We start from the raw sequence: 27,695 nt of genomic DNA on the forward strand, positions 1-27,695 counted from the left end.
CAGTGCTTCTGTAATGAAGAAAATCATATTACATTACTTTTATCTACCGCCTTAATAAAACTCGGTCTTCCCTACCAATGCAATTAAGAGGTATTACTCATTTATTATGGCTTTGGCTCCAATGCAGTTGTGGGGCTGTTGTGTGAAAGCTGAGCATCAGGTGGCCAAGAGTCATCACTCTTTGGTTGTTGTGGGGTGCAGCAAGTGGGAACGGATGCATAGCTGCAGGGTGGACTTGCCCTCTACCCTTGGGGAGTTTACCCAGTGATTGCTATTTTAAATAGCAATGTTTCTAGTCCTCACTAGGCATTGAGGGAGAAAAGGTTTACTTTTCAGCCCTAAAACTAGGAAGGAAATTAAGTTATTATGACAATACGTGTGCAGAAGTGATGTCTTCTTCTTCTTCTTCTTCTTCTTCTTCTTCTTCTTCTTCTTCTTCTTCTTCTTCTTCTTCTTCTTCTTCCTCTTCTCCTTGAGCTTATTGCCAATCAATTTAATTGGGCAACACTTTTATACAAGAAAAGTTAACCATTGTATACTGAAGATTGTAGGTTCAGGACAGACTAATAATAATAATAATAATAATAATAATAATAATAATAATGAATTTATTTCTTACCCACCTCTCCATTTTGATTGAGGCGGGGAGCAACAAAAAACGCTAAAATACATAATACTCAATTAAAATGTAATTTACATTGTTAAAAACATCCTAACGAAAGTACTTTACATAGTGCCTCCCTATGCATGTGTACATGGAAGTAAGCCCCATGGAGTTGTATGGAGCTTAGTCCCAGATAAGTATACACAATTGCAATTGGGGAGAACAATGCTATACTCACATTACACGAAGACCAGGGGTACGCTGCTACTAGGGAAACAGAACAGCCACCCTGTTCTATGCTTGCAGGAGCGGAGGGGGGGAACACTCAACAGGAACAAACAAGGGCTGCAGAGAAATGATAGAGCTGTTCACCGCTTCTGTGGAAACAGCCACCAAATCCCACTGATCAAGGACTGTGCTGACCACAACACCCAGATGCCACAGAGATACAAAGGAATCCAACCCACTCAGGCTGAGCTGGGGGCGTGCCCATCATAGGAATAAGGCAACATCCTTTGTATACTGCATCCCATGCTCCAATGTGGTGATGTGGATATCGTGGGTAGCTATTTAAAACAACAACACCACAAGGGTGGCTATATATTTTTTACTTTTAAAACCCACTGAAGTCAGTGGGAGGGAAATGCTCTGCCACAGGCCAGCAGGGTGGAGGTCATGGAATTAAGGGCTATAGGCTGAAGTATAAGTATACTCCTCCTGTGTACGCGGCTTTCCCATCCCACCAATGAATCCGGTCCATTATGCATGAGAATTCATTTGCATTTTTGTGGAAATTTCTTCTAATATATGGCTAACAATGTATTAGTTTTAAATGCTTTAATCAGTTTTATGTATTTTATGGCGTTTGCATTTGTGTTGTACCCCGCCTCGATCCAGAGGGAGCGGCGGGTAAAAAATAAATATATATATTAGTAGTAGTTGTAGTAGTAGTAGTAATGTACACATTTTTTGCCAGCAATTTTCCTAATATAATGCAGTTTTTAGTGTTATCTCCCCTAGAACACACATTTTTGTATGCTTTTTAATTGTTATTGGAGAACTCCATTGCGAAATTCGGAGAAGTGTGAATTTCTAAAAGTAAATGAGTTTTAGTTGGCGTGGTAGTTGGAAAGTGCAAAATTAGGTAAATTGGCATTGAAATTTGAACCAACCATTTTTTCCCTCCATTCCTACGCCTACCTGGTGTTCTGCCAAATCCTACAGTACAAGATTGAACACTTAATTAACTCCTTTTGGTGTGGTGATAGTCACTGGCTTAGATGGCTTTAAAGTGGGATTAGGGGAATTCATGGTGGTGGAGGTGGAGGTCTCTCACCTTCTATTAGCCATAAGGTCTCGATGGAGCTTCCAGCCTCTGAGGCAGTCTATCAGATACTGAGGGCAGGCATAATGGGATGTCATCTTCCTTCATGCTTTGCTTATGCATTTTCCAGAGACAGCTAATGAGCAACTGTCAAAACACAGGATGTATGACTTATTATTTATGTATTTGTTCTTTGAGTAATACATTTATAGTCTGCCCTTCAATTGTTTTCTTTTTCATGGCAGCTATCAATGTATTACTGCAACCTTCCCAACTTAATTCTCTCCAGATGTGTTGGCACACAAATCCCATCATACCCATTGTCTGGGAATAATGGGAGTTGTAGTCTGACACACCTGGAGGGCACCAGGTTGGGGGGAAGGCTGTACATTTGGTGTATAAGCATGTTCCTTACACAGGTGATGCTATTATGAAAGGCCTAGGACATAGGTCTTTCATATTTATTGGGCTGTGTTTATTTCATTTTAACCGGTTGCTTTTTTATGTATGTATGTATGTATGTATGTATTCATCAGTGACCCATCCCAAACCATCAGGAGTAGGCAGGTGTGTCTTCCCAGCAACTAAGAAGTGTGTGTGGCATTTCTGGGGTCTGAGGCCATCCCTTAAGGAGTTTCTAGTAGCGCCACTCCCAGCCCTGATCTGTCAGCATTATACATAATCATTCTGGTACTCATAAATGTGCAGAAAGCCAATTTCCTGAGCCTAAGTTCTCTCATTCATAAGTTACATGGTCCCACCTGCAGTTCCTCTTTTGTATGACAATGCTAGTGGCATTATGGTCCCAAAGTTTGTCACCGAGATAATTGACGCCTCTCTATTCAGAGGTTCCTCTTTCACCATCATTCCTCATTGCCTATTTCGCCACAAGGAATTTAATTGTTATATGTTCCATCTTTCAAATTAGCTCCTGGGGGACTGTTTCTCACTTCCCTTTCACAAAGATTTAACTTGGCAAATTGAGATCTCGCTTCAACTTTGTGCATCCATGAATGGATTGCTTTACTGGTTTGGAAATCGCACACCACACATGCATAGGATATTTGGGGCAGCATGAATGATGGCAGAATGGGACGCAGACACATAGAATCATAGAATAGTAGAGTTGGAAGGGGCCTATAAGGCCATCAAGTCCAACCCCCTGCTCAATGAAGGAATCCACCTTAAAGCATCCCTGACAGAGGGCTGTCCAGCTGCCTCTTGAATGCCTCTAGTGTGGGAGAACCCACAACCTCCCTAGGTAACGGGTTCCATTGTCGTACTGCTCTAGCGGTCAGGAAGTTTTTCCTGATGTCCAGCCGGAATCTGACTTCCCGTAACTTCAGCCCATTATTCCGTGTCCTGCACTCTGGGATGATCGAGAAGAGATCCTGGCCCTCCAGCTATGAAACTCAATTTGCTAGAAAAATGTGCCTGCTGTCATGCAGCACCTGTCCATTTTAGAAGGGTTCCACAGGAGGATTTCCACAGAACTTTGTGCTCTATTTGAATTGGAGGGAGTCATGCCATTCAGGTTCTCCTCCTCCAGCAGTGAAATGCCTTGGGCACTATGTGACTCAAGAGCCTTCAAGCTATAATCTGACATCATGAGGACCAGAAACTTCATTCTTTTTTAAATTAAAATTGATAGTCTTAGGTTCACCAGAGAAGAAGGAAGGCTAGAGCAACAACTCTCCTGCAATTGCATTGGCTCATCAATACATTGGTAGAAGCCTTACGGCAAGGCTGCAATTACGACATTGCTCCATGTGGGAGGAGGTGACACACGTGTTCTACTTAAATGATTTATGGTCTTATTTGTTACTTTCTCTTAAGTGATAAACAAAACAAAACAAACTCCAGATTAACAAAAAAAAAATATCTGAAGAACAACAAAACAAAAATTCTACACGAAACTGTTGAGCTTCTTTTTTTTCTTTTTTTCTTTTTTCTTTTTCCTTCTCTCAGGGAAACCTCCTCAGGCAAAGTCGCAGAGCTGGTGCCAACGCTATGCAAAGCAGACCCATGTCTGCTCAGGGCCAGGCCAATGCGAGAGGGAGGCCAACCTCTCTCCCAGAATATTGCTGGGATTCAGCCATCCTTGTTGCTCACATCCCTCTTGGCATGCGTACATCAAGCTGGGGAGTGAAGTGAATCCTGTTAGGTAGGAAAATTGGGAGCGCTCTCTCTCGCTCTCTCTCCAAAATCCTTAGCTGACCCCTCCTTCCCATTGAAAAAGACAACACTAAAGGCACAATCCACAGGGAGGTCTTCTGCACAGTTCCTAAGGAAGTGTTAGCAGAAGTGGCTGAATAAAGCAGACTGAATCCAGGCAGTGAAGATTTTGGAACATTTTATTGAGTCATAAACGCACAGTCTACTGGTTAAGCATCCAGAAATATAAAACAGCAGAGCAAATCAGGCTGGGTTCTAACAGACTACTTCAGAACATATTCTAAGGAGGACAGGGCTCCTGTAACTTTAACAGTGGCATAGAAAAGGGAATTTCAGCAGGTATCATTTGTATGCAGGCAGCACCTGGTGAAATTCCCTCTTCATCACAACAGTTAAAGCTGCAGGAGCTATACTAGAGTGACCAGTTACAAAAGAGGGCAGTTTTGTTGAGGGAATTTCACCAGGAGCTGCCTGCATATAAATGATACCTGCTGAAATTCCCTTTATGTTTCTGGCTGCTTAACCAGTAGACTGTGCGTTTAAAGATGCAGGAGCCCTGTCCTCCTTTTCATAGGGTCACCCTAGTTAAAGCTGCATTCCCAAGCAAACTTGTTAGTGACTTACTTGCACTGAGATCAGCAGAATTGAGCAGACCTGTGTAGGATTATTCTAAATGAGCAGCAAATTTTGTCTTGGGGTGAGGGTGTAGAGGAAAGTATGAGAACTGCCCTGTCCTTCTGCTCCTGTATTTGGTTCCCAAATACCCCTATCCTTGCTAGAGTTCATAAACAGGACATGAAGGGAGCAAACTTCCCCTGTTAATGATCTGCAATTTGTACTCAAAGGTATTTTGCTTCTGAATACAAAGGCTCTTTTATTTGCTAGGAGCCCAACATACATCACACCCAAACAACCAATACATAGATTTGGGAGGGGGAGATTTGCAAATGTAGACCAAGTCTTGGCCTCATTTTCTTTGTTGGCACAATTAATTGGGTCTTCTTTGTTTTTGTTTTTGCTTAATTAACTGCCAGATTGAGACACGTACACACACACACTGTGGCCCTAGATTTATTCTTATAGTCAAATCAAAGGGGATTAACTATTTCTGCCCCTGGCAAACACAAGAAGCATTTTTAGTCGAAATTTGGCATGACTTTCCTGAAACCTGGAGGCACTGAGCTAACTTAGAATGGCAGAAAATCACCCTTGAAAATGCAGATATGTTCCTGGTTATAGCCATCTAATAGCCTGGAGCCAGGCAAGACTGGACATTTCACCAAGCTCTGTGCTTTGCTCACCTCATGAGGGAGGTGAGAAATTGGTATAACTGCAGGTGCTAGCTGGAAATATATATATATATATATATATATATATATATATATATATATATATTCTTGATTAAAGAATTGTTTGTCAGTACACATGTTTCCCTTGGGGAATCTCAGCTTCATCTTAAAGGGGAGGCAATGGTTTACCCCAAGACCCAGCATTCCTTTTTGCAAATCTGTCTATCACTTTCCATAAGAGCACATCCCTACATCCCAAGTACCTGCCTAAAGGAACCATGCTGCTGTCTGCTGGCAATTATTTATTTATAAAATTTATATACCACCCCATAGCCGAAGCTCTCTGGGTGGTTTACAAAAGTTAAAACAGTGAACATTAAAAAAATATACAAAATTTAAAACCATCAAAAATATAAAAACAGTGTAAAACAGTATCCATTTTAAACACCAACAGTTCAGGGGTCCATTAAAAAACAAACAAACTTAGCATCTGTTAAATGCTGTCAAATGCCTGGGAGAAGAGAAAAGTCTTGACCTGGTGCCGAAAAGATAACAATGTTGGGGCCAGGCGAGCCTCATCGGGGAGATCATTCCATAATTGGGGGGCCACCACTGAAAAGGCCCTCTCCCTTGTTGCCATCCTCCGAGCTTCCCTCGGAGTAGGCACTTGGAGGAGGACCTTAGATGTTGAGCGCAGTGTACGGGTGGGTTCACGTCGGGAGAGGCGTTCCATCAGGTATTGTGTTCCCAAGCCATGTAAGGCTTTATAGGTTAAAACCAGCACCTTGAATTGGGCTCAGGAACGTATAGGCAGCCAATGCAAGCAGGCCGGAATCGATGTTATATGTTAGAACCTTCTGGTTCCAGTTATCAATCTTTCCGCTGCATTTTGTACAAGCTGTAGCTTCCGAACCATCTTCAAAGGCTGCCCCATGTAGAGAGCATTGCAGTAACCTAATTTGGAGGTTACCAGAGCATGGACGACTGAAGCTAGGTTATCCCTGTCCAGCTAGGGGCGTAGCTGGGCCACCAAACGGAGTTGATAGAAGGCACTCCGTGCCACTAAGGCCACCTGGGCCTCAAGTGACAGAAATGGTTCTAGGAGAACCCCCAAGCTACGAACCTGCTCCTTCAGGGGGAGTGCAACCCCATCCAGAACAGGTTGAACACCCACCATCTGGCCAGAAGAACCACCCACCAGCAGCATCTCAGTCTTGCCTGGATTGAGTTTCAGTTTATTAGCCCTCATCCAGTCCATTGTCACAGCCACATCCACAGCCTCACCTGATGAAGAAGGATGTCATGGACTAGAATTGGTCAGTTTCATTTCTTTCCCTTCTGTAACCTGAGTCCTGCCAGTTCTTCACATACGGCTCCGGACGGACATCCTTCTTTTTTCCTGACTGGAGGACAATTTTGAGGTGGGAGGAAGGAAGGATGTGCCGACATCGCAAACCCTGAATCAGCCTTCTCCAACCAGGTGCCCTCCAGATGTGTTGGACTACAAATTCGAGCATGCTGGGAATTGTATTCCCACACATCTGGAGGGCAGCAGATTGGAGAAGGCTGCCCTATATCTTAAAGTAGCTCGCCAGCACACCCTTTTGCCACATGGCCTCTTTTTCTCTTCTCAGGGAGGCTGGCCTCTCTGGGGAAGGCAGGCTTGGTCAAGAGACCACCGTTTCATCACCCCTCTAAGAGGAGGAATGGATGGATTTTGTTAAAACCATTCGATCTGCGATTGTCAGGCATCTTTTTGTTCCGTCGCCACTAGATGGATCCATATTTAGTCTTACTTAGAGCATACCTATTGAAATCGACGGGACTTCAGTTCGTCATGACTAACATAACTCCCCTTGATTTCAATGGGTCTACTGTATGTATGTATGTATGTATGTATGCATTTACAAGATTTATATACTGCTCTATATCTAATAAGATTTCCAAGCAGTGAACAATAAAGAGAAAGAAAAAGAAATATCAAAATACAGAATTAAAAAATTTAAAATCAAATCAAATTATGTCAATAAAACCTGGGCTGGTCAATCAGGTTTGTTTATTTGTTTTTGTTTTTTTAAATGTTTTCCTCAGGTGCCCAAAAAGAAACAATGTCTGTTTCTACCTGACATCAGGAGGCAGGGAGTTCCACAAACGGGGAACTAAAACACTGAAGGCTAGACTCTGTAGGAAATCCAAATGGATTGCACATCCGTGCGGAATCACTAAGTGTGACTCACCTGATGACTTCAGTGACTGGGAAGGGAGAAGGAACTCTCTTAAATATGTATGACTAACCAGAGTAGTGTCTGGATCCAACCCCAGGTGCTGAATGAACAATAGCCGGAGAGGACCATTGCTTTTATGCCCTACTAATGGGGTTATTCCTGGAGGCAGTGGGTTGCCCACTCGGGGAAACAGGATACTGGAATAGTTGGACGATCCAGCAGCATTCCTCAGATTTTTCTCTGATCACCACAGTGACAGACATCATATTGAGCAGATTCAGGTTTGTGATTTATGGCAATATGAATCATCTCATTGGCCATCGTCCGGGAAGTTCTCCTGCATAAGTGTCAGTGAAAAGGTTGGGAGCTATGGAAGAGTGCAGCTCTTCCGCCAGGAAGCCTGGAGGCATCTGGTTGGCTGCCTTTGGGTCTCCATGTGTTCTTATTAGCCAGTAAGTAAGCTTTAGGAGAGACATTGCTACTCATCAAACCAGTCCATACTCCAGGAAATAAAGCCAGACTGCTCACTTGAGGGAATGGTATTAAAGGCAAAACTGAAGTACTTTGGCCACATAATGAGAAGACAGGATACCCTGGAGAAAAGGCTGATGCTAGGGAAAGTGGAAGGCAAAAGGAAGAGGGGCCGACCAAGGGCAAGTTGGAGGGATGATATTCTGGAGGTGACAGACTTGACCTTGGGGGAGCTAGGGGTGGCGGCGGCTGACAGAAAGCTCTGGCGTGGGCTGGTCCATGAAGTCATGAAGAGTCGGAAGCAACTGAATGAATAAACAACAACAAGAATGGAGGAAGACCGTGCAAAACCCAGGAAAACACCAAGCGATTCGTGTTTCAGGGGGATGGGGGTGTCAGAGGAAGGAGGCACAGCCATGTGGAGAAACCCAGGTTTTACCCACAGGCCTGAGTGCAACAACACCCTTGGGATAGACCTCCAGTCTGATCCTGCAGAGCTCTTATTATGTCCTCAAGTTCTCCTGCGCTTGCCTGTTGAAATGATTGCTTAGCTCCCATTTCAGCGAGGATGTGTCCAAAACATTGTGTCTCCTTTGCTCGTGAATGTGTCCTTGGAATGACTGCCGTCTGAATTAATCCAAGGCTTGAATTAGTTTTTAAGCGTTTGTTCACTTCCTTCAAGAGCTCTCACATTTCCATCTAGGTAGTGTTCTCCCCACCCACATGAAAAGAGAAGTGCTTACAAAGGGAGTGACACATGCTCATTTCCAGGAACACATCTATTGGTACCATATCTGCGCACACATGTGCACGCGCGCGCACACACACACACACACACACACACAAAGCATTCCTTTTACCCAGTCCTGGGTTCAAATCAGACATTCATGTCTTCCATATCTTATTTTCATTTTACTCTAGAGTAGACTAGGGCTCCAATCTGGATTGGGGACCATGCACTTACTCTAAAGGCTTTTTTGTTTTGTTTTTAATGGGCTGGTTACTAGGCTACCCTTCCCCAACTGGACTGCAACTCACTTAATTCCTAGCCAGCAGGAATTATGGAGCTGTTCTCCAACACATCTGGAGAGCTCCAAGCTGGGAAAGGCTGTGTTAGACACCTTGGCCTGGTTCAGACAACACACTAAACCATGCTGCTTAACCACAAAATGGTTAAGGGAATGCATTTTGTGGTTAAGCAGCATGGTTTGGCGTGTTGTCTGAACCAGGCCATCATTAAAGTCATGTCTGGTTTGGCCTAGAGTGACCCTATGAAAAGGAGGACAGGGCTCCTGTATCTTTAACAGTTGTATAGCAAAGAGAATTTCAGCAGGTGTCGTTTGTATGTATGCAGCACCTAGTGAAATTGAAATTTCACCAGGTGCTGCATGTATACAAATAACACCTGCTGTTTAAGCACAACAGTTGTGTTTAACTGTTAACAGTTGTGCAGGAGCCCTGCCCTCTTTTGTAGAGTGACCAGGTACAAAAGAGGGCAGGGCTCCTGCAGTTTTTACTGTGGTGATGAAGAGGAAATTTCCCAGGTGCTGCATGCATACAAATGACACCTGCTGAAATTCCCTTTCTTATGTAACTGTTAAAGATACAGGAGCCCTGTCCTCCTTTTCATAGGGTTGCCCTAGGTTTGGTCCTTACCTGCATCTCTTTGTATGATGACACACATTACCCAAACAGCAACCAACAAAGTCCTGACTACCTAAGTGTCCTTCGATTACCTTTACTTTCAGGAGTGCAATAGTGTTTAATCCATACTCTGCCCTATTGATAAGATCATGGCAATGCAGCTTCAGAAATGATGCCTGTCTCTTTTGCATTTCAAAAGCTTAACAGGTGTGCCGATCCTCTTGGGCACTCCGGAGCTTTTTCATGCTGTAATGGCCACTGCAGGTTCAGCTTCACTGATCCTCCCTGGAGACAACCTCCAACGGCAATATTGCAAATGTATGCAATTATACAACACATATTCATGCGTTTAGTGCTCCAATAGTCAACGGTGTGATCTGTTATCCTTTTGTCAACCAGATTTCTGACGTGTCATTTTTCTGCAAGTGCTTGCACTGCAGTAGACCTGTAAGGCCAAGATGCAGCTGATGTCCACCTGCAGAAGGTCCCCTAACAGGAATGGAAATACTTTCTGTGCATGTTCTGTTCATTTCAAAATGTGGAGTCCAAAAGCTTTTCTACACGAGGCATTTATTGTGCCCTTGTGATTCCCTACTCATGGTTGTTTGCAGGTTCTGGTTTTCAGACCGCTATCCTGGTTACTTGTGATGTGGGGGGGGGGGGGCGGTGAGGAAAATGGGGTATTATTTTTGAAAGTGCTGTTTGTATTTGTGTATTTGTGCTATTCTACTATAGCACAACTTCACTTAGAGGCTATGTAGTGTAAAAGCAGGAAAGGCAAAGCCCAGATTTCAATTCTGTGGAGCCAGGATTTCAATTCTGTGATGAAACCAAAAGCTGATGCAGGGATTAACAGCCCCGTGTAGAAAATCTCACAGTCTCTGTCAGTTATATGTCTTGTTTTGCAATCTGGAAATGCCAGCTGAGAGGCTTTTCAGGGTGGCAGCTCAGTGGTAGAAGGCATTCTTTGCATACAGAAGGTACTAGGTTCAATCCTTTAAAAGATCGGGTTGCAAGCAATGGAGAAAAAGAGAGCCAATCCCGGTCCAAGCAGAAAATTATTGGGCTAGTTGGACAAGCGACCTGACTTGGTACAAGGCAGCTTCCTAGTGTAAATCCAGCCCCCTGTTGATGTTGTTTGACAGTGCAAATGTTATTTAGGGAGTTGTTGTTGTTGCTGAGTGTGTGTGTGTGTGTGTGTGTGTGTGTGTGTGTGTATGTGTGTGTGTTAAAAGAACAAGTGGAAACCCTACCTACAGGATTCACTTGGGTTGTGCAAAAGCTGCCTGCAAAAGCAACTTGATTGTAATCTTGCAGCCGCCGTCCTCTTTTTCCCACCCTCCTTCTCCCTTGTCTCTGCTTCATTCTGTGGGATGTTTGTTGGGCTCCACTTGCCGTGTCTTGTCCTGGATCGATTTGGTGGGCAGTGGCACAGGGCTTTGGTATGCATGCTATTGCTTCAGAGGGAAGAGCCAGGAACCCAGACCAAAAGTCCCTGCAGCACAGCAGAAGGGGATGATCGTGCAGGTTGGCTTCATGGCTGCTAACCGGCCCATGAGATGAGCTGCAGCTCCTTCTGCCCCCTCTTCCTGGACTGAGGGGCATGGGACATGGAGGGGGAAGATATTTACTTCCAAGGACCAGGGGAAACTGTAATAAATAACTCCATGTATCACCATTACAGCCTGCTCCACCTGCAGATGTGCTAAAGATGTTTTGGACTACAACTCCCATCAGCTTCAGCCAGTGTGAACCATGGTCATGGATGATGGGAGCTGTAGTCCAAAATATTTGGAGGTCCCCAGATTGGGAAAGGCTGCCCTAATAGATTGTAGTTTTTTTTTGTGGATTTTCATTGGAAGACGTTTTGGGAGTCCACCTAGACAGAGTGTGAATCAATGAAAATACAGAAATAAACACACTTTTTGCCTAGTGCCTATATGAGGCTTGCGATCTTGTTCTTATTATACAAGTTGAAACAGAAGCATCTAACGTTTTTGCTTCATCTTCTGTTTCCCTATTTTATTTTATTATTATTTTTATTCTGGGGTCTTCTTCCTTTCTTTTAATTTATTTTTAATCTGTGGTTTCCCAAAGCGTTTTGCCTATTACATAATTAAATAGTAAAGGGGAAACTTGTAAAAAGATCAGTTTACGTGTGCCTTTAGGAAGACACAATCCTACGCACATTTGGGCCAGTTCTATGCATTACACGGAACGAGGCCGTGTACAATTCTGGACTCTTTATCCGTTTGGATGTAGGTGTGTGGTGGGGGGTGGGGGGAAGGTGCCATGTGTTTTTGAATTCTCTCCCATCTAAAAAGCTCCAAGCACCTTGAAAACTAGAACATCAGGGAGAGGGAAGAACTCATTTTTGCCAGTGATGTGCTGTGTTAACCTACATGCTCACTGCAAGTCTATGCATGTCTACTCAGATGTTCAACAGCATTTACTCCCTGGTAGTTATTTATTTGTTTGTTTGTTTGATGTACCCTGCCTTTCTACCAAAAATGGCACTCAGGGCAGCTTACAGTCATTGATAAAAACAACAATAAGCAAATACCTTAGAACAAAATTGAAAGCAATTGAAACATAACAGGGTAAGAACAGCATCCAGCTCAACAGATCTGTGTTTACACACCAAAGGCCCAGGTAAAGCAGCCATTGCCTGCTGGCAGAAGGACAGCCGCGAGGAAGTGAACCCGGCCTCCCTCAGCAGGGCGTGCCGCAGCCATGGAACAGCCACCAAGAAGGTCTTCTTTCTCATTGCCACCCAACGTGCCTCTGAAGGTGGCTATCACAAAAGAAGGGCCTCTCCTGAAGGTCTTAAGAACCAGGCAGGATCATTTGGGAAAAGCAGGTCTTTTAGGTAGCCTGATCCCAAGCTATATTGGGATTTATAGGTCATGGCCAGCATGTATTCTGCCTGGAAACAGGCTTGTAACCGATGAAGGGAGTTGCTTGCTCCGTATAAGCATTCTTTGGCTGCAGCGTTCTGTACCAACTAAAGTTTCTGAACTGTTTTCATGGCAGCCACACAAAAACTTAGGTATGCCTGACCAAGGCCAGATCAGACATCTCTAGGAACTGGCACTGTTGGTGCACTAATCTCAGCTGCGCAAACGCACTCCTGGCCACTCCCAAGACTTGGGCATCCAGGTTCAAGGCTGAGTCCGGGAGAACACCAAACCCCTAAACCTGGGTGTTCAAGGAGAGTGTAACCCCATCCAGCACAGGCTGGAGAGATATAGGCATTAATATTCTGAGAGCCTTCAAAATTAATTTACCCACTTGGGATGTGATGGGACACAGTCTACAATCCTACCAGCTTATTCTGTGCAGTCTGAGATTGATTCTGATTTAAGAATAAGAGTAACTGACCTCTAGAGGTAGGTCTTACACCTGAGCAAATATCAACCTATACAAGGTCAGACTGTTTGTTCATCCAGTGAAGTATTGTCTACTTCATCCTTTCCCAAACTGGTACCTCACAGATGTTTTGGACTACAGCTCCCATCAGCCCCATCAAGCATGGCCAATGGTTACGGATGATATGGGATGTTGGCCAAAACATCTGAAGGGCACCATTTCAGGGGAGTCTGGTCTGTACTGACTCTCCAGGGTCTCAGGTACAGAAAAGTCTCTCCATCTCGTATTACCTGAGCCTTCGGCAGTGTCGTCCTATATATGCGTATTCAGGACGTAAGTCCCTCCACATTCAAGGGAGCTTGTAGGGATGTCTGTGGCTGGGAAACCCGGATCTTTTTGTACCAGGTAGAGTTCTGTGGCTTCTATGACTCGATTTGCATTTCTTAGTTGAGCTGCAGGCTGTTCCTCAAACTCCAGGAGCAGGAAGCGGGGGGGGGGGTGAGGTTCTGCAATGGGTGCAAATTATGGCTGCATTTGCACAAATTACAATCAAATATGCACAAAATGCTTGATTTCCATAATTTACTGACATAATTTGTGTAATCTGTGCAAATTTGGTTGTAATTTGTGCAAATTCGGCTAGAATTGTGCAAATCATTCAGAAATGTCTGCAAATTGCTGAACCTTTCCTCCAAAAAACATGCAAATCCTGGGAAATCTGCAAACCTGCCCACCTTGCTGCAGATCGAGTCAGGCACCACAGCAGGAACCAAAACGAAACACCTCAAACTCCACCCCGCAAAGGGATTTCTCCAGCACCTCTCCTCCCTTGCAAGAGTGTTTCAAACTACCTTAGTGGAAGATGCCCAGAGGTTGAACCTGCAAGCATCTTCAGGCTCTACTGTGTCCAAAAGGGGTATATCCTGTACCAGGTATTTCCCTTTAGAGGCCCAGATTCAAATCCCTACTTTGTCATAAATGATATCACTTGAGCAAAGCCATGGCTAAGCCGCTATCTCTCAGTCAAACCTGCAAAGCTTACCTTGCAAGGTTTGTTGCAACAACCATTGAGATAAAAACTGTGGAGTATTTTGTTTTCTAAAGTGTTCTGCAGAAGGGATAAATAATAATTATTTTTGCCATCTCACAGTTTAGAATGGCTGTGAGAACTTCACCTGTGAGGGCGAGATTTCCCCCACTCAAGAATGAGAAAGAATTTGGCCTCCATCTTATGAAGGTGAAATTCAAAGGGAGGTTTAAAGGAAACACCACTTTTTAAAAAGCCAAAACTTTGCAACTTTTCCTCTGTTTGCAAGGCATCATTTGTTTAAACATTTATATTCCACTTATCATCATCATCATCATAATCATCATCATAATCTTTGCTGCTTTCATGCTGGCTCCTTTTAACATTTCAGCATTTAACCTTCGTAATTTTTTTTATGTTTAGCATTGCATTATTTTGATACTTACATTTTTGTATTTTTTGTTTGTTTGATTATTTCAATGCTGTTGTTTTGTTTTATGTTGTAACTACCCTGAGAGCATTTGCCAATGAGCCAGGATACAAACCCAACAAACATCATCGTCATCATTATTATTTCCCCTCCTCCCACTTGCAAAACCATAATTAAAAGAAAAGAAAATATTTGCGTTAAGTAACAGTGCAATTTTAGGCATGCCTACTCAGAAAAAAGGGCAGCCTGTCCATATATGTGACCTAGATAGTCACCTAGGGTGTCAAGTTAATTGGGGTGCTAAATTCAAGAGAAAAAATACAAATCAAAAAATCGAAGATGTAATTATTTCAGTCCCTGTGTGCATACAGAGGAGATACAGCTGAGGCTCTGGAGGTTAGTGCGGGACCAACTGGGGATGATGGAACTAAGTCAAGCCGCCTCCCCACCCACCTGTGGGACCTGGTCCTCCCTCAGGTGACATGGGATAGCCTCCTGTTCCGTTGCTGATCCCAGTTGGAGACAGGGAGATAGAACTGCCACTGCCCTGAGAGAAGCTGCCCTCAGAGAGCTGAACCTAAGTGCTGGTTGTTCCTCAGTTGCCCCACGGATGGAACTGGGACTCTTCTTCCAGAGACCACCCTTGGGCGTTGCAGATGGGACTTCTATTCCTTTGCAGAGCAGATGGCTGTTCTCATCGGATTATCAGACTCTCTGGGCTGATACACTGCTTAATAAAAACAGCAACATCATTTTGGGCACGTTTTATTATAAATGATCATATCTCTGCTTCCAAAGATTGGGGGTGGGAGTTTGCCTCTTCATTAAATGGAAAATAAGGGCAAAATGTTTCCCAGTTCAAGACCTGCCCCTTGGGTTTGGGGTGGGTGCGTGCCGATTGTATGGTTCACCTAGGGCGCTGCTCAGAAGACAGTCCCAATGAGTTCCGTTCAGTAAAACACAAGAGTACAGCATAAACCAATAAACAGTTTAACCACAGAATCTTGAAACGCAGCCATACAATCAACCTTGTTGTTCATGCAGCCTCCAAAGGAGAATGGATTTTGAGGATCTTAAAGGCGGGGCAGGATCGTACCACCTTGGTTGGAAAGATTTGCTCGAAAGAGGAATAGAAATATTTGTAAACAAGAAAGCCAATTCAGTGGATGGTCTTTTATATACCCAAGTCCCAAGTGTAACGAACTATAAATATCAATGTCAGCACTTAGTTAGAGCCTCGTGTGGCGCAGAGCGGTAAAGCAGCAGTTTCTGCAGCTGAAACTCTCCCCACGGCCTGAGTTCAATCCCAGCAGAAGCTGGTTTCAGGCAGCCAGCTCAGGTCGACTCAGCCTTCCATCCTTCCGAGGTTGGTAAAATGAGTACCCAGCTAGCTGGGAGAAAGGTAATAATGGCCGGGGAAGGCAACGGCAAACCACCCCGCTATAAGGCCTGCCAAGAAAACGTCAGCGAAAGCTGGCGTCCCTCCAAGAGTCAGTAATGACTCAGTGCTTGCACAAGAGGTTCCTTTCCTTTCCTTTCCAGCAATAAGTTAACCATCTCATCACCTGCTCTTTGGCTAAAAACAACAACCCTGATTAATCCTATGTTGATCTTTCCCCCTTTGTTCTTCTCATTCATAGGAAATGAACGGAATGGCATGGATTTCAGCAGACAGGTAATGCCCGCTCATTTCGAATACTTTTTCTTAACTTTGTCAAATTGATTTGTTATTTGTGTGACCCAAAGGCGCATGGAAGCTAAGGCAAAAAGGGACAGCTATGTCATGGCTAACAGGCATTTGAGTGATATAGAATCCTGGAACTTTCACCACTCAATTACTCAACCCAATTGCTTAAAGTGTTCCTGAGATCCGACTCTCAATCCTGTTCTGGGTCTAAGTGCACGCATCCAGCAGATTTGTGCCAGATGTCCTGGGGTGAAAAGGTTATCACAGATCTTACACCATACAGGGAATTTGGGCCGGTTTTACACAATAAGAGCTGAATTAACTCAATTATCTGATGAGTTCATTAGGTGCAGGATGTATTTATTTGAGGGGTCAGGCTTATTACCCCTTTGAAAATGTTAGCCTAGCCAATAAAGGGCCCTAGATTCCTGCACCCATCAGTGGATTGGTGCCACATAATCTCCAAGGCCCCTTCGAACTCCAAAATTATGCCAGCATGGGCTCTCTTCCCACAGCATGTGAACACTGGTCCAAGTTCCCTTTGGTGTGTCTTGAGGGGAATCTACAATTGATCCCAATCTCAGTTTTTCCACCTGAGCATCTTCCAAGAGGTGAGCAAGTTTATCAGAACTGACTGGGATTCATCATCAATAGAGCTTTTGTTGATTTTATTTGGTGTTCCCATCTCAACATGTATCAATGCGTTGACTCATGCACCTCTTGGAGATAAGCAATTGTTTTCTTGGAAACACACCTGCAAATGTCCGTGACTAGTTTGATGGATGTGGAAGCATCTGCGAGAGATGTTCTTGATAAGACCCAGAGCTAAAACAGTCCAGCAGAAACTCCACGTGATATATCTGTCAATGGGCTGTACCATTTCAGACTTGAGGGAGGGGGGGTGAAAGTTTGAATGCTCCCACTCATGTGTATGTGTTTAATGTATACAAAACCTGTATGTTTCTAGGCTAGCTTTTCCCCTGATATACTCCTTTTTGCACATCCTGGGGAGGGTCTCCACACTCTGGGAGGGTTTTCTAGCACTGACAGATCCCTGCCTTCCCAACCCAATTGGCTTGGTCTGTGAGTGGCCAATTCAAATTCTCATGCTCCCAGACTGTTGCTCCCAATGGAGGTCACCATTTTCAGTTCCTACAATGCCCCAGAGCAATGCTATGTTGGAGGCATTGAAGAATATTCAAAGTGGTGACTTGTAGACCCAGGTGGCCATGTGTCCGCTTTTATGGATAACCGCCCTCTATTTGAATGGCTTGCTGAATGAGAAAGCACCATCAGAAAGAAGGCCAGGACCCTTGAAGTTTCCCATCAACATTTAGCACCCAGACAGCAGAGTGAGCAAGGGGCACAGTCACCTGGTCCCAGACTTCCACAGTCACCTGGTCCCAGACTTCCACAGATGTACCGCATTTCTCTTGAAATTATCATTGTTATTTCTAAATTTGCCTCTCAACATAACAATTAGCATATGCAAATATTTATACAAAACGGCGTCCCTTTTTTTGAGCGATATGCTTCCTCTTTGGGGAGTTTCCAATGTGGCCAACTGAGCCTAGCTGCCCACCAGAGGGCACTTTGCTGGGGCTCCTTCACATTGGGAGGCAGCCCTGGTCGGGAGTGGTACATGGAGCAGGACGGGCGTTCAGAGTGGGCATGACTGGATGCTAGCCAAGGGCCATGGCCCTGCAAGGAAGGAGACAGACGGCTGCAGGCAAATGAGTGGGTAATAGCTGTGAGGAGGAGGAGGAGGAGGAGGAGGAGGAGGAGGAGGAGAAGCAGCAGCAGCAGCAACAATGGTAGTGTGGAGAGAGGGGTGTCCAGTGTTTTGCTGGAGAAACTAACGGAAGAGGACAGGTCTGTCAGTGGCTATTGGTTGTGACGGCTATGTGAGCCTCCAGATTCAGAGGCAGTATACCTCTAAATAGGAATTGTTTTAGGGGGACAGCAGTGGACGTTGGTTGCCTCCATGCCTGGCTCATGAGTCACCCACTGTGGAAAGCAGGACGCTACACCGGATTGGGTCTTTTGGTCTGATCTAGCAAGGCTGTTCTTATGTGAAGGAATTTGCCACTTGAAGTTTCTTTTGCAGCATGTCATTTTCTGGGAGGGGAGCAAAGGGTGGGAGAGAGTGGCTGAGCCTCCCCTTCATTCCCAAAGCTGGGAGAAGGAATGCTCGCAAAATGTCAGGAGTTGCCTGTCTCGCCCCACCCCACCCACCCCCACCCCTTCTGCCTTGTCAAATCTGGGCACCCTGCAGAGAGAGATCAAACTGACATTTGTCAGAAGGATTGAAAGGAAACTTTGCTTTTCTGAAAGGTTCTCCCCAACGCTCCACTACAGATGATGGGACTTTCCATGTTGTAGATCGAAAAATAAAGGTGTGGCAGAGAGAGAGAGAGAGAGAGAGAGAGAGAGAGAAGTGGTTGGAGGCCAGTTGAGAGTACATTGGGTTTAGCCTCTTCAGCTCTTGTCAGATGCTAGTTGTTTCTTGATTGCACCAAAAGCTGTAAACAAGTGGCAAAGCATTTTCTCCAGATGCACGAGGGTGGTGTGCATGGGAAGACATGTGTTTTGGGGAGTGTGGGAACTCTCTGGCAGGAGAGGGAACCAGATGCCTCTGTGAACAGGTCTCTCTCCCTCTCCCTCCCTCCCTTATTTTTAATATAATCTGAAACTCCCCAGGGGCTTTCTCCATTTGCCTTCGGCTGTCTTGGCTATGTGGAGTTGGGGCAAAGTACAGGGTTCCTTGCGCCAAGATAGATTCAGAGCCATCTCCTGCTCTGCGCCAAACAAAACTTCTGGTGCCACATGCCAGTTGCAATCATGTGCTACCAGGGCCTGGAAGGGTGGCCATAGTTAAAACCAGATGTGGAGCAGACGTTCTCCAAGTGACAGCATTGGACCATGGACAGCAGTCTGGAGGTAAACCAGGAGCCATGGGGGGAAGCTGGTAGTCAGAACTGAAGAATGAGTGAGTTAGGACCAGAGGGCAAACTAAACAGGAGGCAAGGCCAAGGAGCGAGCCAGAAGTCAGGACTCAAGGGCAACTCAGGACTGAAGTGCAAACTGGGAGACAGAACGGAGGAGCGAGACAGAAGTCAGGACTCAAGGGCAGAGCAGGAGGCCAGGTTGGAAGAGACGAGGAACATGCTGGGGCTCAGGAAGATCTTGCTGCTTGAGCATAGCTCTCCTGGGAAAAGAAGGACTCTTGTAGTCCTCCCTGTCCAATGACCAGTCTGATGGGCAGGCTGAGACCAGGGCCAGATCTACACCAAGCAGGCTATAACACTATGAAAGTGGTTTGAAAATGGTACATGGAGTATGTCATGGGCCCCAACAGTTGTCAGTGCCCTTCAATACTGTTATAAAGCAGTAGTGTAGATGCTGCCCAGGGCTTGAGGAGACTGAGCTGTCTAGGCAGCTGTGCGTAGACCAAGGGGGTCCCAGTCCGACCCCTCCTGCCCCCAAGCCAGAGTCCTTCCTTGCATTCCTTTGCTGCCAGCGGGGCCGCAGAAGCTTGCTCTGCTCACTAGGCAAAGGAAGGAGGTGGGATTCCTCTTGGCCCCTGGCCAGCATCGCCAGTGGTGAGTGCTGAGGAGAGTTGTAGCCTCATGCTCTCTGCCTGTTCTAGAAATACTGGAGAGGGGGCTGAACCCCGTGGGGCTTCCAATTCACATCTACAAACCGTGAAGGCTGTTGGTTCCGATTTCAGTGGGGCGGTGAATGCACTCCGTGGATCCGTCAGAACCAATCAGGACTCTAAAAGAGCTCTCCATCAGCCTCCAGTGCCCACAAAATATTAATAAAGGGCCTATTCTGACAACACGCTAAACCAGCCTTCCTCAACCTGGGGCGCTCCAGATGTGTTGGACTACAACTCCCAGAATGCCGGGCATTCTGGGAGATGCAGTCCAACACATCTGGAGCGCCCCAGGTTGAGGAAGGCTGCTCTAAGCCATAGTTAAGCCGCTAACCCTTTTGCAGCAAATGGATAGTGAGTGTGCTTAAACCATGGTTATGTAGCCACCATGGTTAGGAATGATTCACACAACATGCTAAGTCGTGGTTCACACAGCACGTTAAGCCATAAGTGTTTAGTTCAAAATGCTAAACTTCTGAAAAGGGTCATAGTGCCCCCCCCCCAAAAAATCAGTGGTTTGCCAAGGACCTGGAATGAGGGATTCCCCTGGTAAATGGGAGGGGGGGTTTCTGTTGCAGCATTTGCCATTTTCCAAGTTGCAGCCCGTGCTCCCTTCACAGCCTTCATATGAGCTTTGACAGCACATTTCACACAGAGCTATGTCCGCACACTTCCGTTCATTTGGTTTGGCATCCCACAAAACTTGTGAATGATCCCAGAACAGCACCGATCGTGAGCGCTGACCCGCACAACAGGGCCGGCATGGCCAGGGCAGGTTCGCCAGCACGGCGCCACCGTTCTGTGTGCAGTTGCGCCTGCCTTGCTTGTTTGCGAGAGGAATTGGCAACGTCCACCGGGAAGCTTCCCGCCTGGCAATATTGCCTTTGAACTGAAGAGTCCCTTTCATGTGAGCCTCAGAAGGCCCTTCGCAGTCCAAGCTTAGTTGACTCCTCACTGGGAAAAAGATCCTTGAATTGGGTCAAGACCAATTGTCCAGGACCTACAGACAATGTGTGTCTTGCAAAGAGGGATGTCTGCAGGATTGGCAGACTTCACACGGTCTCTACAGGGCAGCTTTCCTGGTGCCCTCCAGCAGACCTTATGTAGTCTTGGTGGTGGGCTACGACTCCCAGTATCCCCCAGCTACCGTATCTGGAGGGCAGCAGGTTGAGGAAGGCTATGACAGGGCAATGTTGTACAGGAAAATACAGGGCAGTCCTTCCTTTGGGCTCAATCGTGGGCTTGCTGCAATTCAGCAGGAGAACAATGTACCGAGCGGGGTTGCAGGTGCTGAAATCAGGTGTGTGGGAGGGGGGAGTTTGCATGGGGGTGGGAGGCCTTGTTTCTTTTCACTGGCTGAACCTGAAGTGCAAGGCAGCCCCTTCCGTAGGCTGCACGGCATGTGCTCAGAGAGCCAACCCGAGTGACGTGGAGACACTGCAGCATGACAACATTTCTGACTCCTGCTGCACATTTCCCAGCCGTAGCCACAAGGCCGCCACTGCCGCTCCTTTGAACCCCTTTGAAGGCATGAAGTACTAAGCGTGTGCGCATTTAATTAATCCTCTCCAATGCACACCCGTTGTGAGCCAGCCGATTTTAATTTTGTCTGATCTGGGCTTGTTGCCCTGAAGGGTTTCTTTTGCCGTCCTTCGTTCTGTGCCGTTCCGTTGGGTTCAGACCTTCTTCCTGCCTTTTCCTCCACTCCAGTGGTTGGCCCTGGTTGTCACTCTGCCCACCTAGAGCCACCCTCTCATCCTGGGGCCATCTGTACTTTTCATTCCTTGCACCCTGTAGTGCTTTTTCCTTTATAGGTCAGCTTTGCAACCTTTGATTTTCAAGGTACTAGTCCGTCGGGTGGGGCTGGGAGGCAGAACAAGAGTAGGACACGCTTTGGCAGGGCCAGAAAGGGCTTGAGAAGAATCTGATAAGCCAGGAGCAGAGCTTGGAGGACTTTGACAAGAGTGGGATGGCTCCAGATTTGCATCTGGAGAAAAAGGGGCAGAGACAGGAAGGAACGTGGTACCTTACAGGAAGAGCCCAGCATTGGCTCACAAATGAGATTCCACTCAAAACAGACATTACTTTAAAGATGTAGCAGCTACAATTCTTTTCTCCATTTTTACTCTAGAGCAGGGATGAGCAACTTGCAGCCCTCTGTCTAATTTCAAGTGGTCTTCTGCATGTGAGCAGTTTAGGTCTCTGGCAAAAGGAATCTCTCTGTGCACTGGCAGCCTGCTGCACAGGACAAAAAAAAAAAAGGAGCAAGAGAAAGAGGGTGGCGAAAGAGGGGATGGCGGTTGATCCATCCACCTCTGTTTCTGACCCTGCCCATGTCAGGGTTAGGCCCCATTCACCACTGCTGACATGCAGCCCCTGACACATTATCCAAAGGGAACGTGGCCCTTGAAAGGAAAAAAGGTGGCCCACCCATGCTCTAGAGTAGGTGCAGGAGGCCCAGTCACAAGGCCTACCTGAGCTCTGGTGGGTCCTTGTAACCTTGGTTATATCAGTGAGGGTTGGTGGTTCCAATGTCAGTGGAGAGGTGAACCCACTCCAGATTTCAGTCAGGGCTCTAAAGAAGCATGGGTATCTCCTTTAGAGTTTAGAATGGATTCACCACCACCCTGATATTGAAGCCACCAACCCTCACTGATATAACCAAGGATACAAGAACCCTAAATAAAGCTCACCCAAAACAAGAAGCTCTCTTATACTTCTTCCTGTCCAGGAAGACTCGTTGGCCAGCCGGAGGGGTGAAATCAGCCCAGGGGCTGAACATACTTCACTAAACAGCAGCACCCTGCAGCTCTGTGGACCACCAACATGGAGTAGCTGTCCACAGATCCAGGACTTGCTAGTAAGAGGTCAGTCCTGTCTACAGGTTGACCACATGGCTGCTGGTTTCTTGCTTCTTTCTCTCCTTGGATTGCGCCTCTCAGCCCCTCTTTGGCTATTGGGCGGTATAAAAATGCAATAAATAAATAAAATCTTGGACACCTCATTACCTGTTTCCAAATTTCATTCGGACAGCTGTGCATGAGCAGCTCGCCCCAACTTTCAGTCACTTTTCATCTTCCCACATTATCATGGTGCATGTGTGGATGGCTAAAACCGTGCAAAAAAAAGCCGTCTCGATGTGAGTTTTCTGCATGATAGTGTCAAAGGATTTTCCACACACACACACTTCTCTTATAACAATTAGCAGAAGTCCCCGTGTGTACATCTGTAAAATGCCACATAGAAAGAATCTTGATGTGATCGTAGCACAAAAGGATCACGATTGCTTCTTTTTTTAATGTGTTCGTTTTGTAAATGAAGGAACCCAAAGCATTGACAAACAGCACACACTCCAGGTGCAATACTAAATCTGAGAACTCTTCCTAGTTTAAAACTGAATTCTGCAAGAGTGGGATATAAGGCAGATCAAGCACAGGGGGAAATGACAGACTGGGATTGGGAAACAGCTTCACTTGTTTTTATTGGATGCCCTCAAGTTCTGGTATTTCAAGTGAGGAAATCATTTCCACCTAATTTCTACTTACTGCTTATAAAACTATCAGCCTTTAAGGTATCTCCTTCCTCGGTTGTCGGAGTTTGTTTCCCTCTTAATTTAGAAGTCCTTGTAGAGAAGATTCTCTCCAGCAATGTTGGGTGCCTCAGAACACAGGCTGAGTCCTGCTGGTTCAGACCAAAGGCCTCTCTAGTCTAGCATCTTGTTTTCCACGGCAGCCAGTTGGATGCTTCCAGGAAGCCCACAAGTAGGACGTGAGTAAATAGTACCCTCCCGCCCATGTTCCCCAGCAACTGGCATGCATGGGCATACTGCCTCCAATACTGGAGTATAGCCATCAGAGCTAGTAGCAGTCTGTCACTGAATGCCGTGCCAGCCCTACCATTAGGCAGAGGGAGGCAATCAGTCACTTCTTGTGTTAGATGTTGCTGGTTGCCTTTGAAAGCATCATGCTCCATGGATTTGTCCAACCACTTCTAAAACTATCCACAGAGCTTCCACCACCCAGGGCTGGTGGGAATATTACATCAGCTCTGGGAACAGGGCAGTGCCCTCTACCACACCCAAGGGCAACAGGCTAGCAGTAGGGATGGGTGAACAAGACCATGCCTAGCTGCTTGTCTCACGCCTGGTTCCTGTTTTATGTTTGCAACTGCTGCTCATTCTGTGCAAAAGGGGAAATGGGGTTAATCGAGCAACGACCAAACATGAAATTTCTGCAGTGTTCCTCCGTAGATAGAAGTCGGGCTTTCAGTCTGCAGGGGGGGAATTGCATGACTTAGGAAATTAGTGCAAATTTGAATTGGGAAAGTTGCGCAAATCCACCGCCAGCACGTGTCCTGCAATTTGCTAACATTTTTGGCCGACACGTCCTCACACTTGTGATTGTGTTTGGGGCTTCGAACAGGCCATTCTCATGCATCCCTAGATTAGCTTAGGGGGCTCAGGGGGAAGGGTGGGGGTGTTTCCACCATTGCCATACACACACCCCTCCAGCAGCGTCTACCGCATGAAGTGACTGATTGCCTCCCTCTGCCTAAGGGTAGGGCTGTCCCGTCCCCAGTGACTGGTATTCAGTGACGTACTGCCTCTGCTCCTGACGGTGGCTACCTCCTCTTTCCTCTTTTCCAGTTCAACCATATCACTTTTGCGATGGGATTTCTGTCCCATTAGTTATGGTGTTGAAGAAAGAGGGCCCACACATCTCACCCGGAATTTATGCTTTCCTCTATATAACCTGGTCACCTGTAACTGCATGCTCTAACACCTCGTCTCCAGCTTATATCAAATAACAGTGGAAAAGCAGTAGTTGCTTAGGCCAGATGTGAGGCCAGATGTGTGGCCCTCCAGAAGTTCTTGGACTCCAATACCTATAAGCTTCAGCCAGCAATGCCAACAGCCACACATGATGGGAGTTTTACTTCTACATCTTGGTTCCCCACCCCTTAGTTAGGGGAAGATCTGGGTAGACACACAGGACCTTCCTTGGAGCTGTGCTGGTGGGAAGATCCTCTGTTGCAATTAACCAAATTTCTTGGAAGTGGCTTTGCTGGGAGCTAAGATATGTCAGTCTTTTACACTCCATCGGAAGGGTTCTTGGGGCATTTCGCCACCCAGCATTAGTCACAGGCATGGCAACATGTTTCTGAGGGGAAGTGCTGCACCCTTTTCACAGAGAGTTTGAGGCAGAAGGAAAGCAGGTGGTGATTGCTTTGATTCTGGAGGGTTCAGAAATGATGGGTAGAAAACAACGAGTTTAAATCCGTAAGAGTTGATCTGATGGATACAAGAGCTCTCCTGGGGAGGCTGGACCACAACAAGTCAGCTTGTTGGAAACCTGGACTTTTGTGAACCACCCAGAGAGCTTCAGCTATTGGGCGGTATAAAAATGTAATAAATAAATAATAATAATAAAAAATTAGTCTGTCTCGAATTTCTCCAGCATCCCTAAATGGAATAGAATAATCTAGAGCAGACATGGCTGGCTGGCCAAAACACTGAAAGGGAACGCTCCACACTGTAACATTTTTATTTTTATTTTTTGGCAAATTTATTTATTTATTTATTTATTTATTTATTGCATTTCTATACTGCCCAATAGCCAGAGTACTCTGGGCGGTTCACAAAAATTAAAACCATTCGAAGTATAAAACAACAGTATAAAACCATAATATAAAATACAATATAAAAGCTCAACCTGATAAAAACAGCAGCAATGCAAAATTACAAACTTAAAACACCAAGTTAAAATTTATTTATAGACTGTTAAAATGCTGGGAGAATATAAATGTCTTCACAAGTTCCACTTGTTTAGAAGCTTTCATTCCTTTTTCAGCAAAAATGAATTGTGCCAGTTGTTTCTAATGTGTTGTTCTCAGGTACTTTACCTTGCCAACACAAATTCCCATCCAAGGTGGGGCATGGCACAAGGCAACCTGTTAACTTGGCAGAGGTGATTCCAGGTTGGTCTCCTAGGCTCTTTATCTTCCCTGTTTGAATATCATCTTTGATCACCGTAACTTGGGCTGTAAAACATCAATGTTTCATCGGGCAGCATTTGCCAAGCACACTCCCTGCCAGTTGTGACCCCCCCCACCTGCCCCAAGGGTCTTGTTGCACCTCCAGGAGCTCTGGTTCCATTTATGGAGTCAATACACCCAAAGCAGATTGGGTGGGGAGATTGTGTGAGGACCATCTCCCTAATTCAAGAAGCTCCATAGCAGTAGCCAAGACATCTGGAGCAAGAGAGAGCAGCAACAACAAAGGTGTGTGTCTGTCTCTTTGTGTGTGTGTGTTTGTGTGTGTGTGTGTGTGTGTGTGTGTGTGTGTGTGTGTGTGTGTGATAATGGGAGAGGTGGGGTCAGGGAGGGGATGCAAGAGATAACAGTGCAGAGGTGGGAAGGGTTGTGACTCTGCCAAGCTTTGAAGGTAAAGAGGAGAAACCTGAATGAGGTGGGTGATGAAGACTACCTGACATTGCTGAGATGTGTATGCTCACCATTGGTGAGCATACAGTGTTTACAGGGAGAAAAACCTGCCAGCAAAGGTTGGATCAATGGAAGAGATAGCCATCAGGGCTTAGTTTCAGAAGATGAACAAGTTGTCAGATTTCAAGAACATGCTATGGATCAAGGATTGCACTTTAAGGTGACTTTGGAGCAGGCCAAAAGTGTCAAGGAGGACGTTGAAGGGATGTCCAAAGAGTTTTGAAGTCATCAGTAGATGTTCACAAATGGGTTTTCTCATATCTCACCGAAGCACTTTTTCAATTCTGTTAGTTTCAGTGAGAGAGTTAAGCCTGCATGTAAAAGGTCCAAGAATGTTGGGTTGTGATGATTGTGGGGGCACCTTGTATCTCTTCAAAGGGCCTGCTTGAGTTCATCTTTGAATGGTTAGTGTTTTTGGACTTCCACAATCACCCTGATGAAAACCAGTCAGCCAGGTGTTGCTTTAGCAACTACTAAGCCTCTATCTTAAAAACAAGACATCAAAATTTGGCATGTTGTCAAACCTCAACATACACTGTGGCTTGTTGAAGCCTAAACCATATTCCCTACGCAACAAAGATGTCGGGTTGGGTTGAAGAGCTCATCCTGTGAATTCCCAATTCCTATGGGTTGAAAGATCTCCTGATAGAGGCCAGCTGGCACATCCCAGGGGCAGGAACATAGGTGTGGGAATGTCCTAAGCAAAAAGGTTGCATGCCTCCTTTTTTGGGGGAAGCACTTTCCTAACTCTTCTAGTAATGTGCTAAACTGGCAGCGTGAGAAGCTGCTATACAATTGCACCACATATACCTGCACATCGCTCGCCTGTGGCCTGAATTTGTTATTGTCCAAAGCTGGTAAGAATCCACAGTTAGAAGAACCTCAACAGATATAACGTGAAAATATTCCTTTGGTGACTCTTACCCCAAGTGTTGAACCTCTTTCAGCCCGAGGGCCAAATTCCATGTCAGAGAAGCTCCAGCATGGGCGGGGACAAAATACCAGTACATTTTAGCTTAAAGCTCTTACCACCAGTAGTAAACATTAGGAGGAACATTTCAACCTTATAGAATGAGGAAGAAACTACACAAAAGCCGGGAAATCAACAAATGAGATGCAGGAAGGAGAATGAGAGACACCAGGTGATGTGGAGAAAAGTGTGTGGCCCCAGATAGGTGGAATTTGGCACCCTAGGGCCTGTAGTTAAACCCCCCACTACCCTAAGAGAATGCCCCCTGGATCCCATTGTAATGGAGCTGAATTAAATCGTCACGAGTGAATGTATTTTGTG

General features: G+C 45.7%; 1 protein-coding gene across 5 annotated transcripts in view; it reads left to right on the plus strand.

The window, feature by feature from the left end:
• The window catches only part of POU2F3 (POU class 2 homeobox 3), a 334,798-nt gene that overhangs the window by 260,777 nt on the left and 46,326 nt on the right, over positions 1-27,695 (plus strand). For 4 of the 5 annotated variants that reach the window (XM_063138991.1, XM_063138992.1, XM_063138993.1 and 1 more), the window contains exon 3: positions 16,199-16,233. In XM_063138991.1, coding sequence (XP_062995061.1) covers positions 16,199-16,233 — 35 coding nt within the window. Of the gene's footprint in view, positions 1-16,197; positions 16,234-27,695 lie in introns of all 5 variants that reach the window. The other variant, XM_063138996.1, reaches the window with a different exon arrangement.

This window comes from Elgaria multicarinata, chromosome 12 (assembly GCF_023053635.1).
Source record: "Elgaria multicarinata webbii isolate HBS135686 ecotype San Diego chromosome 12, rElgMul1.1.pri, whole genome shotgun sequence".
Classification (NCBI taxonomy): Eukaryota; Metazoa; Chordata; class Lepidosauria; order Squamata; family Anguidae; genus Elgaria; species Elgaria multicarinata.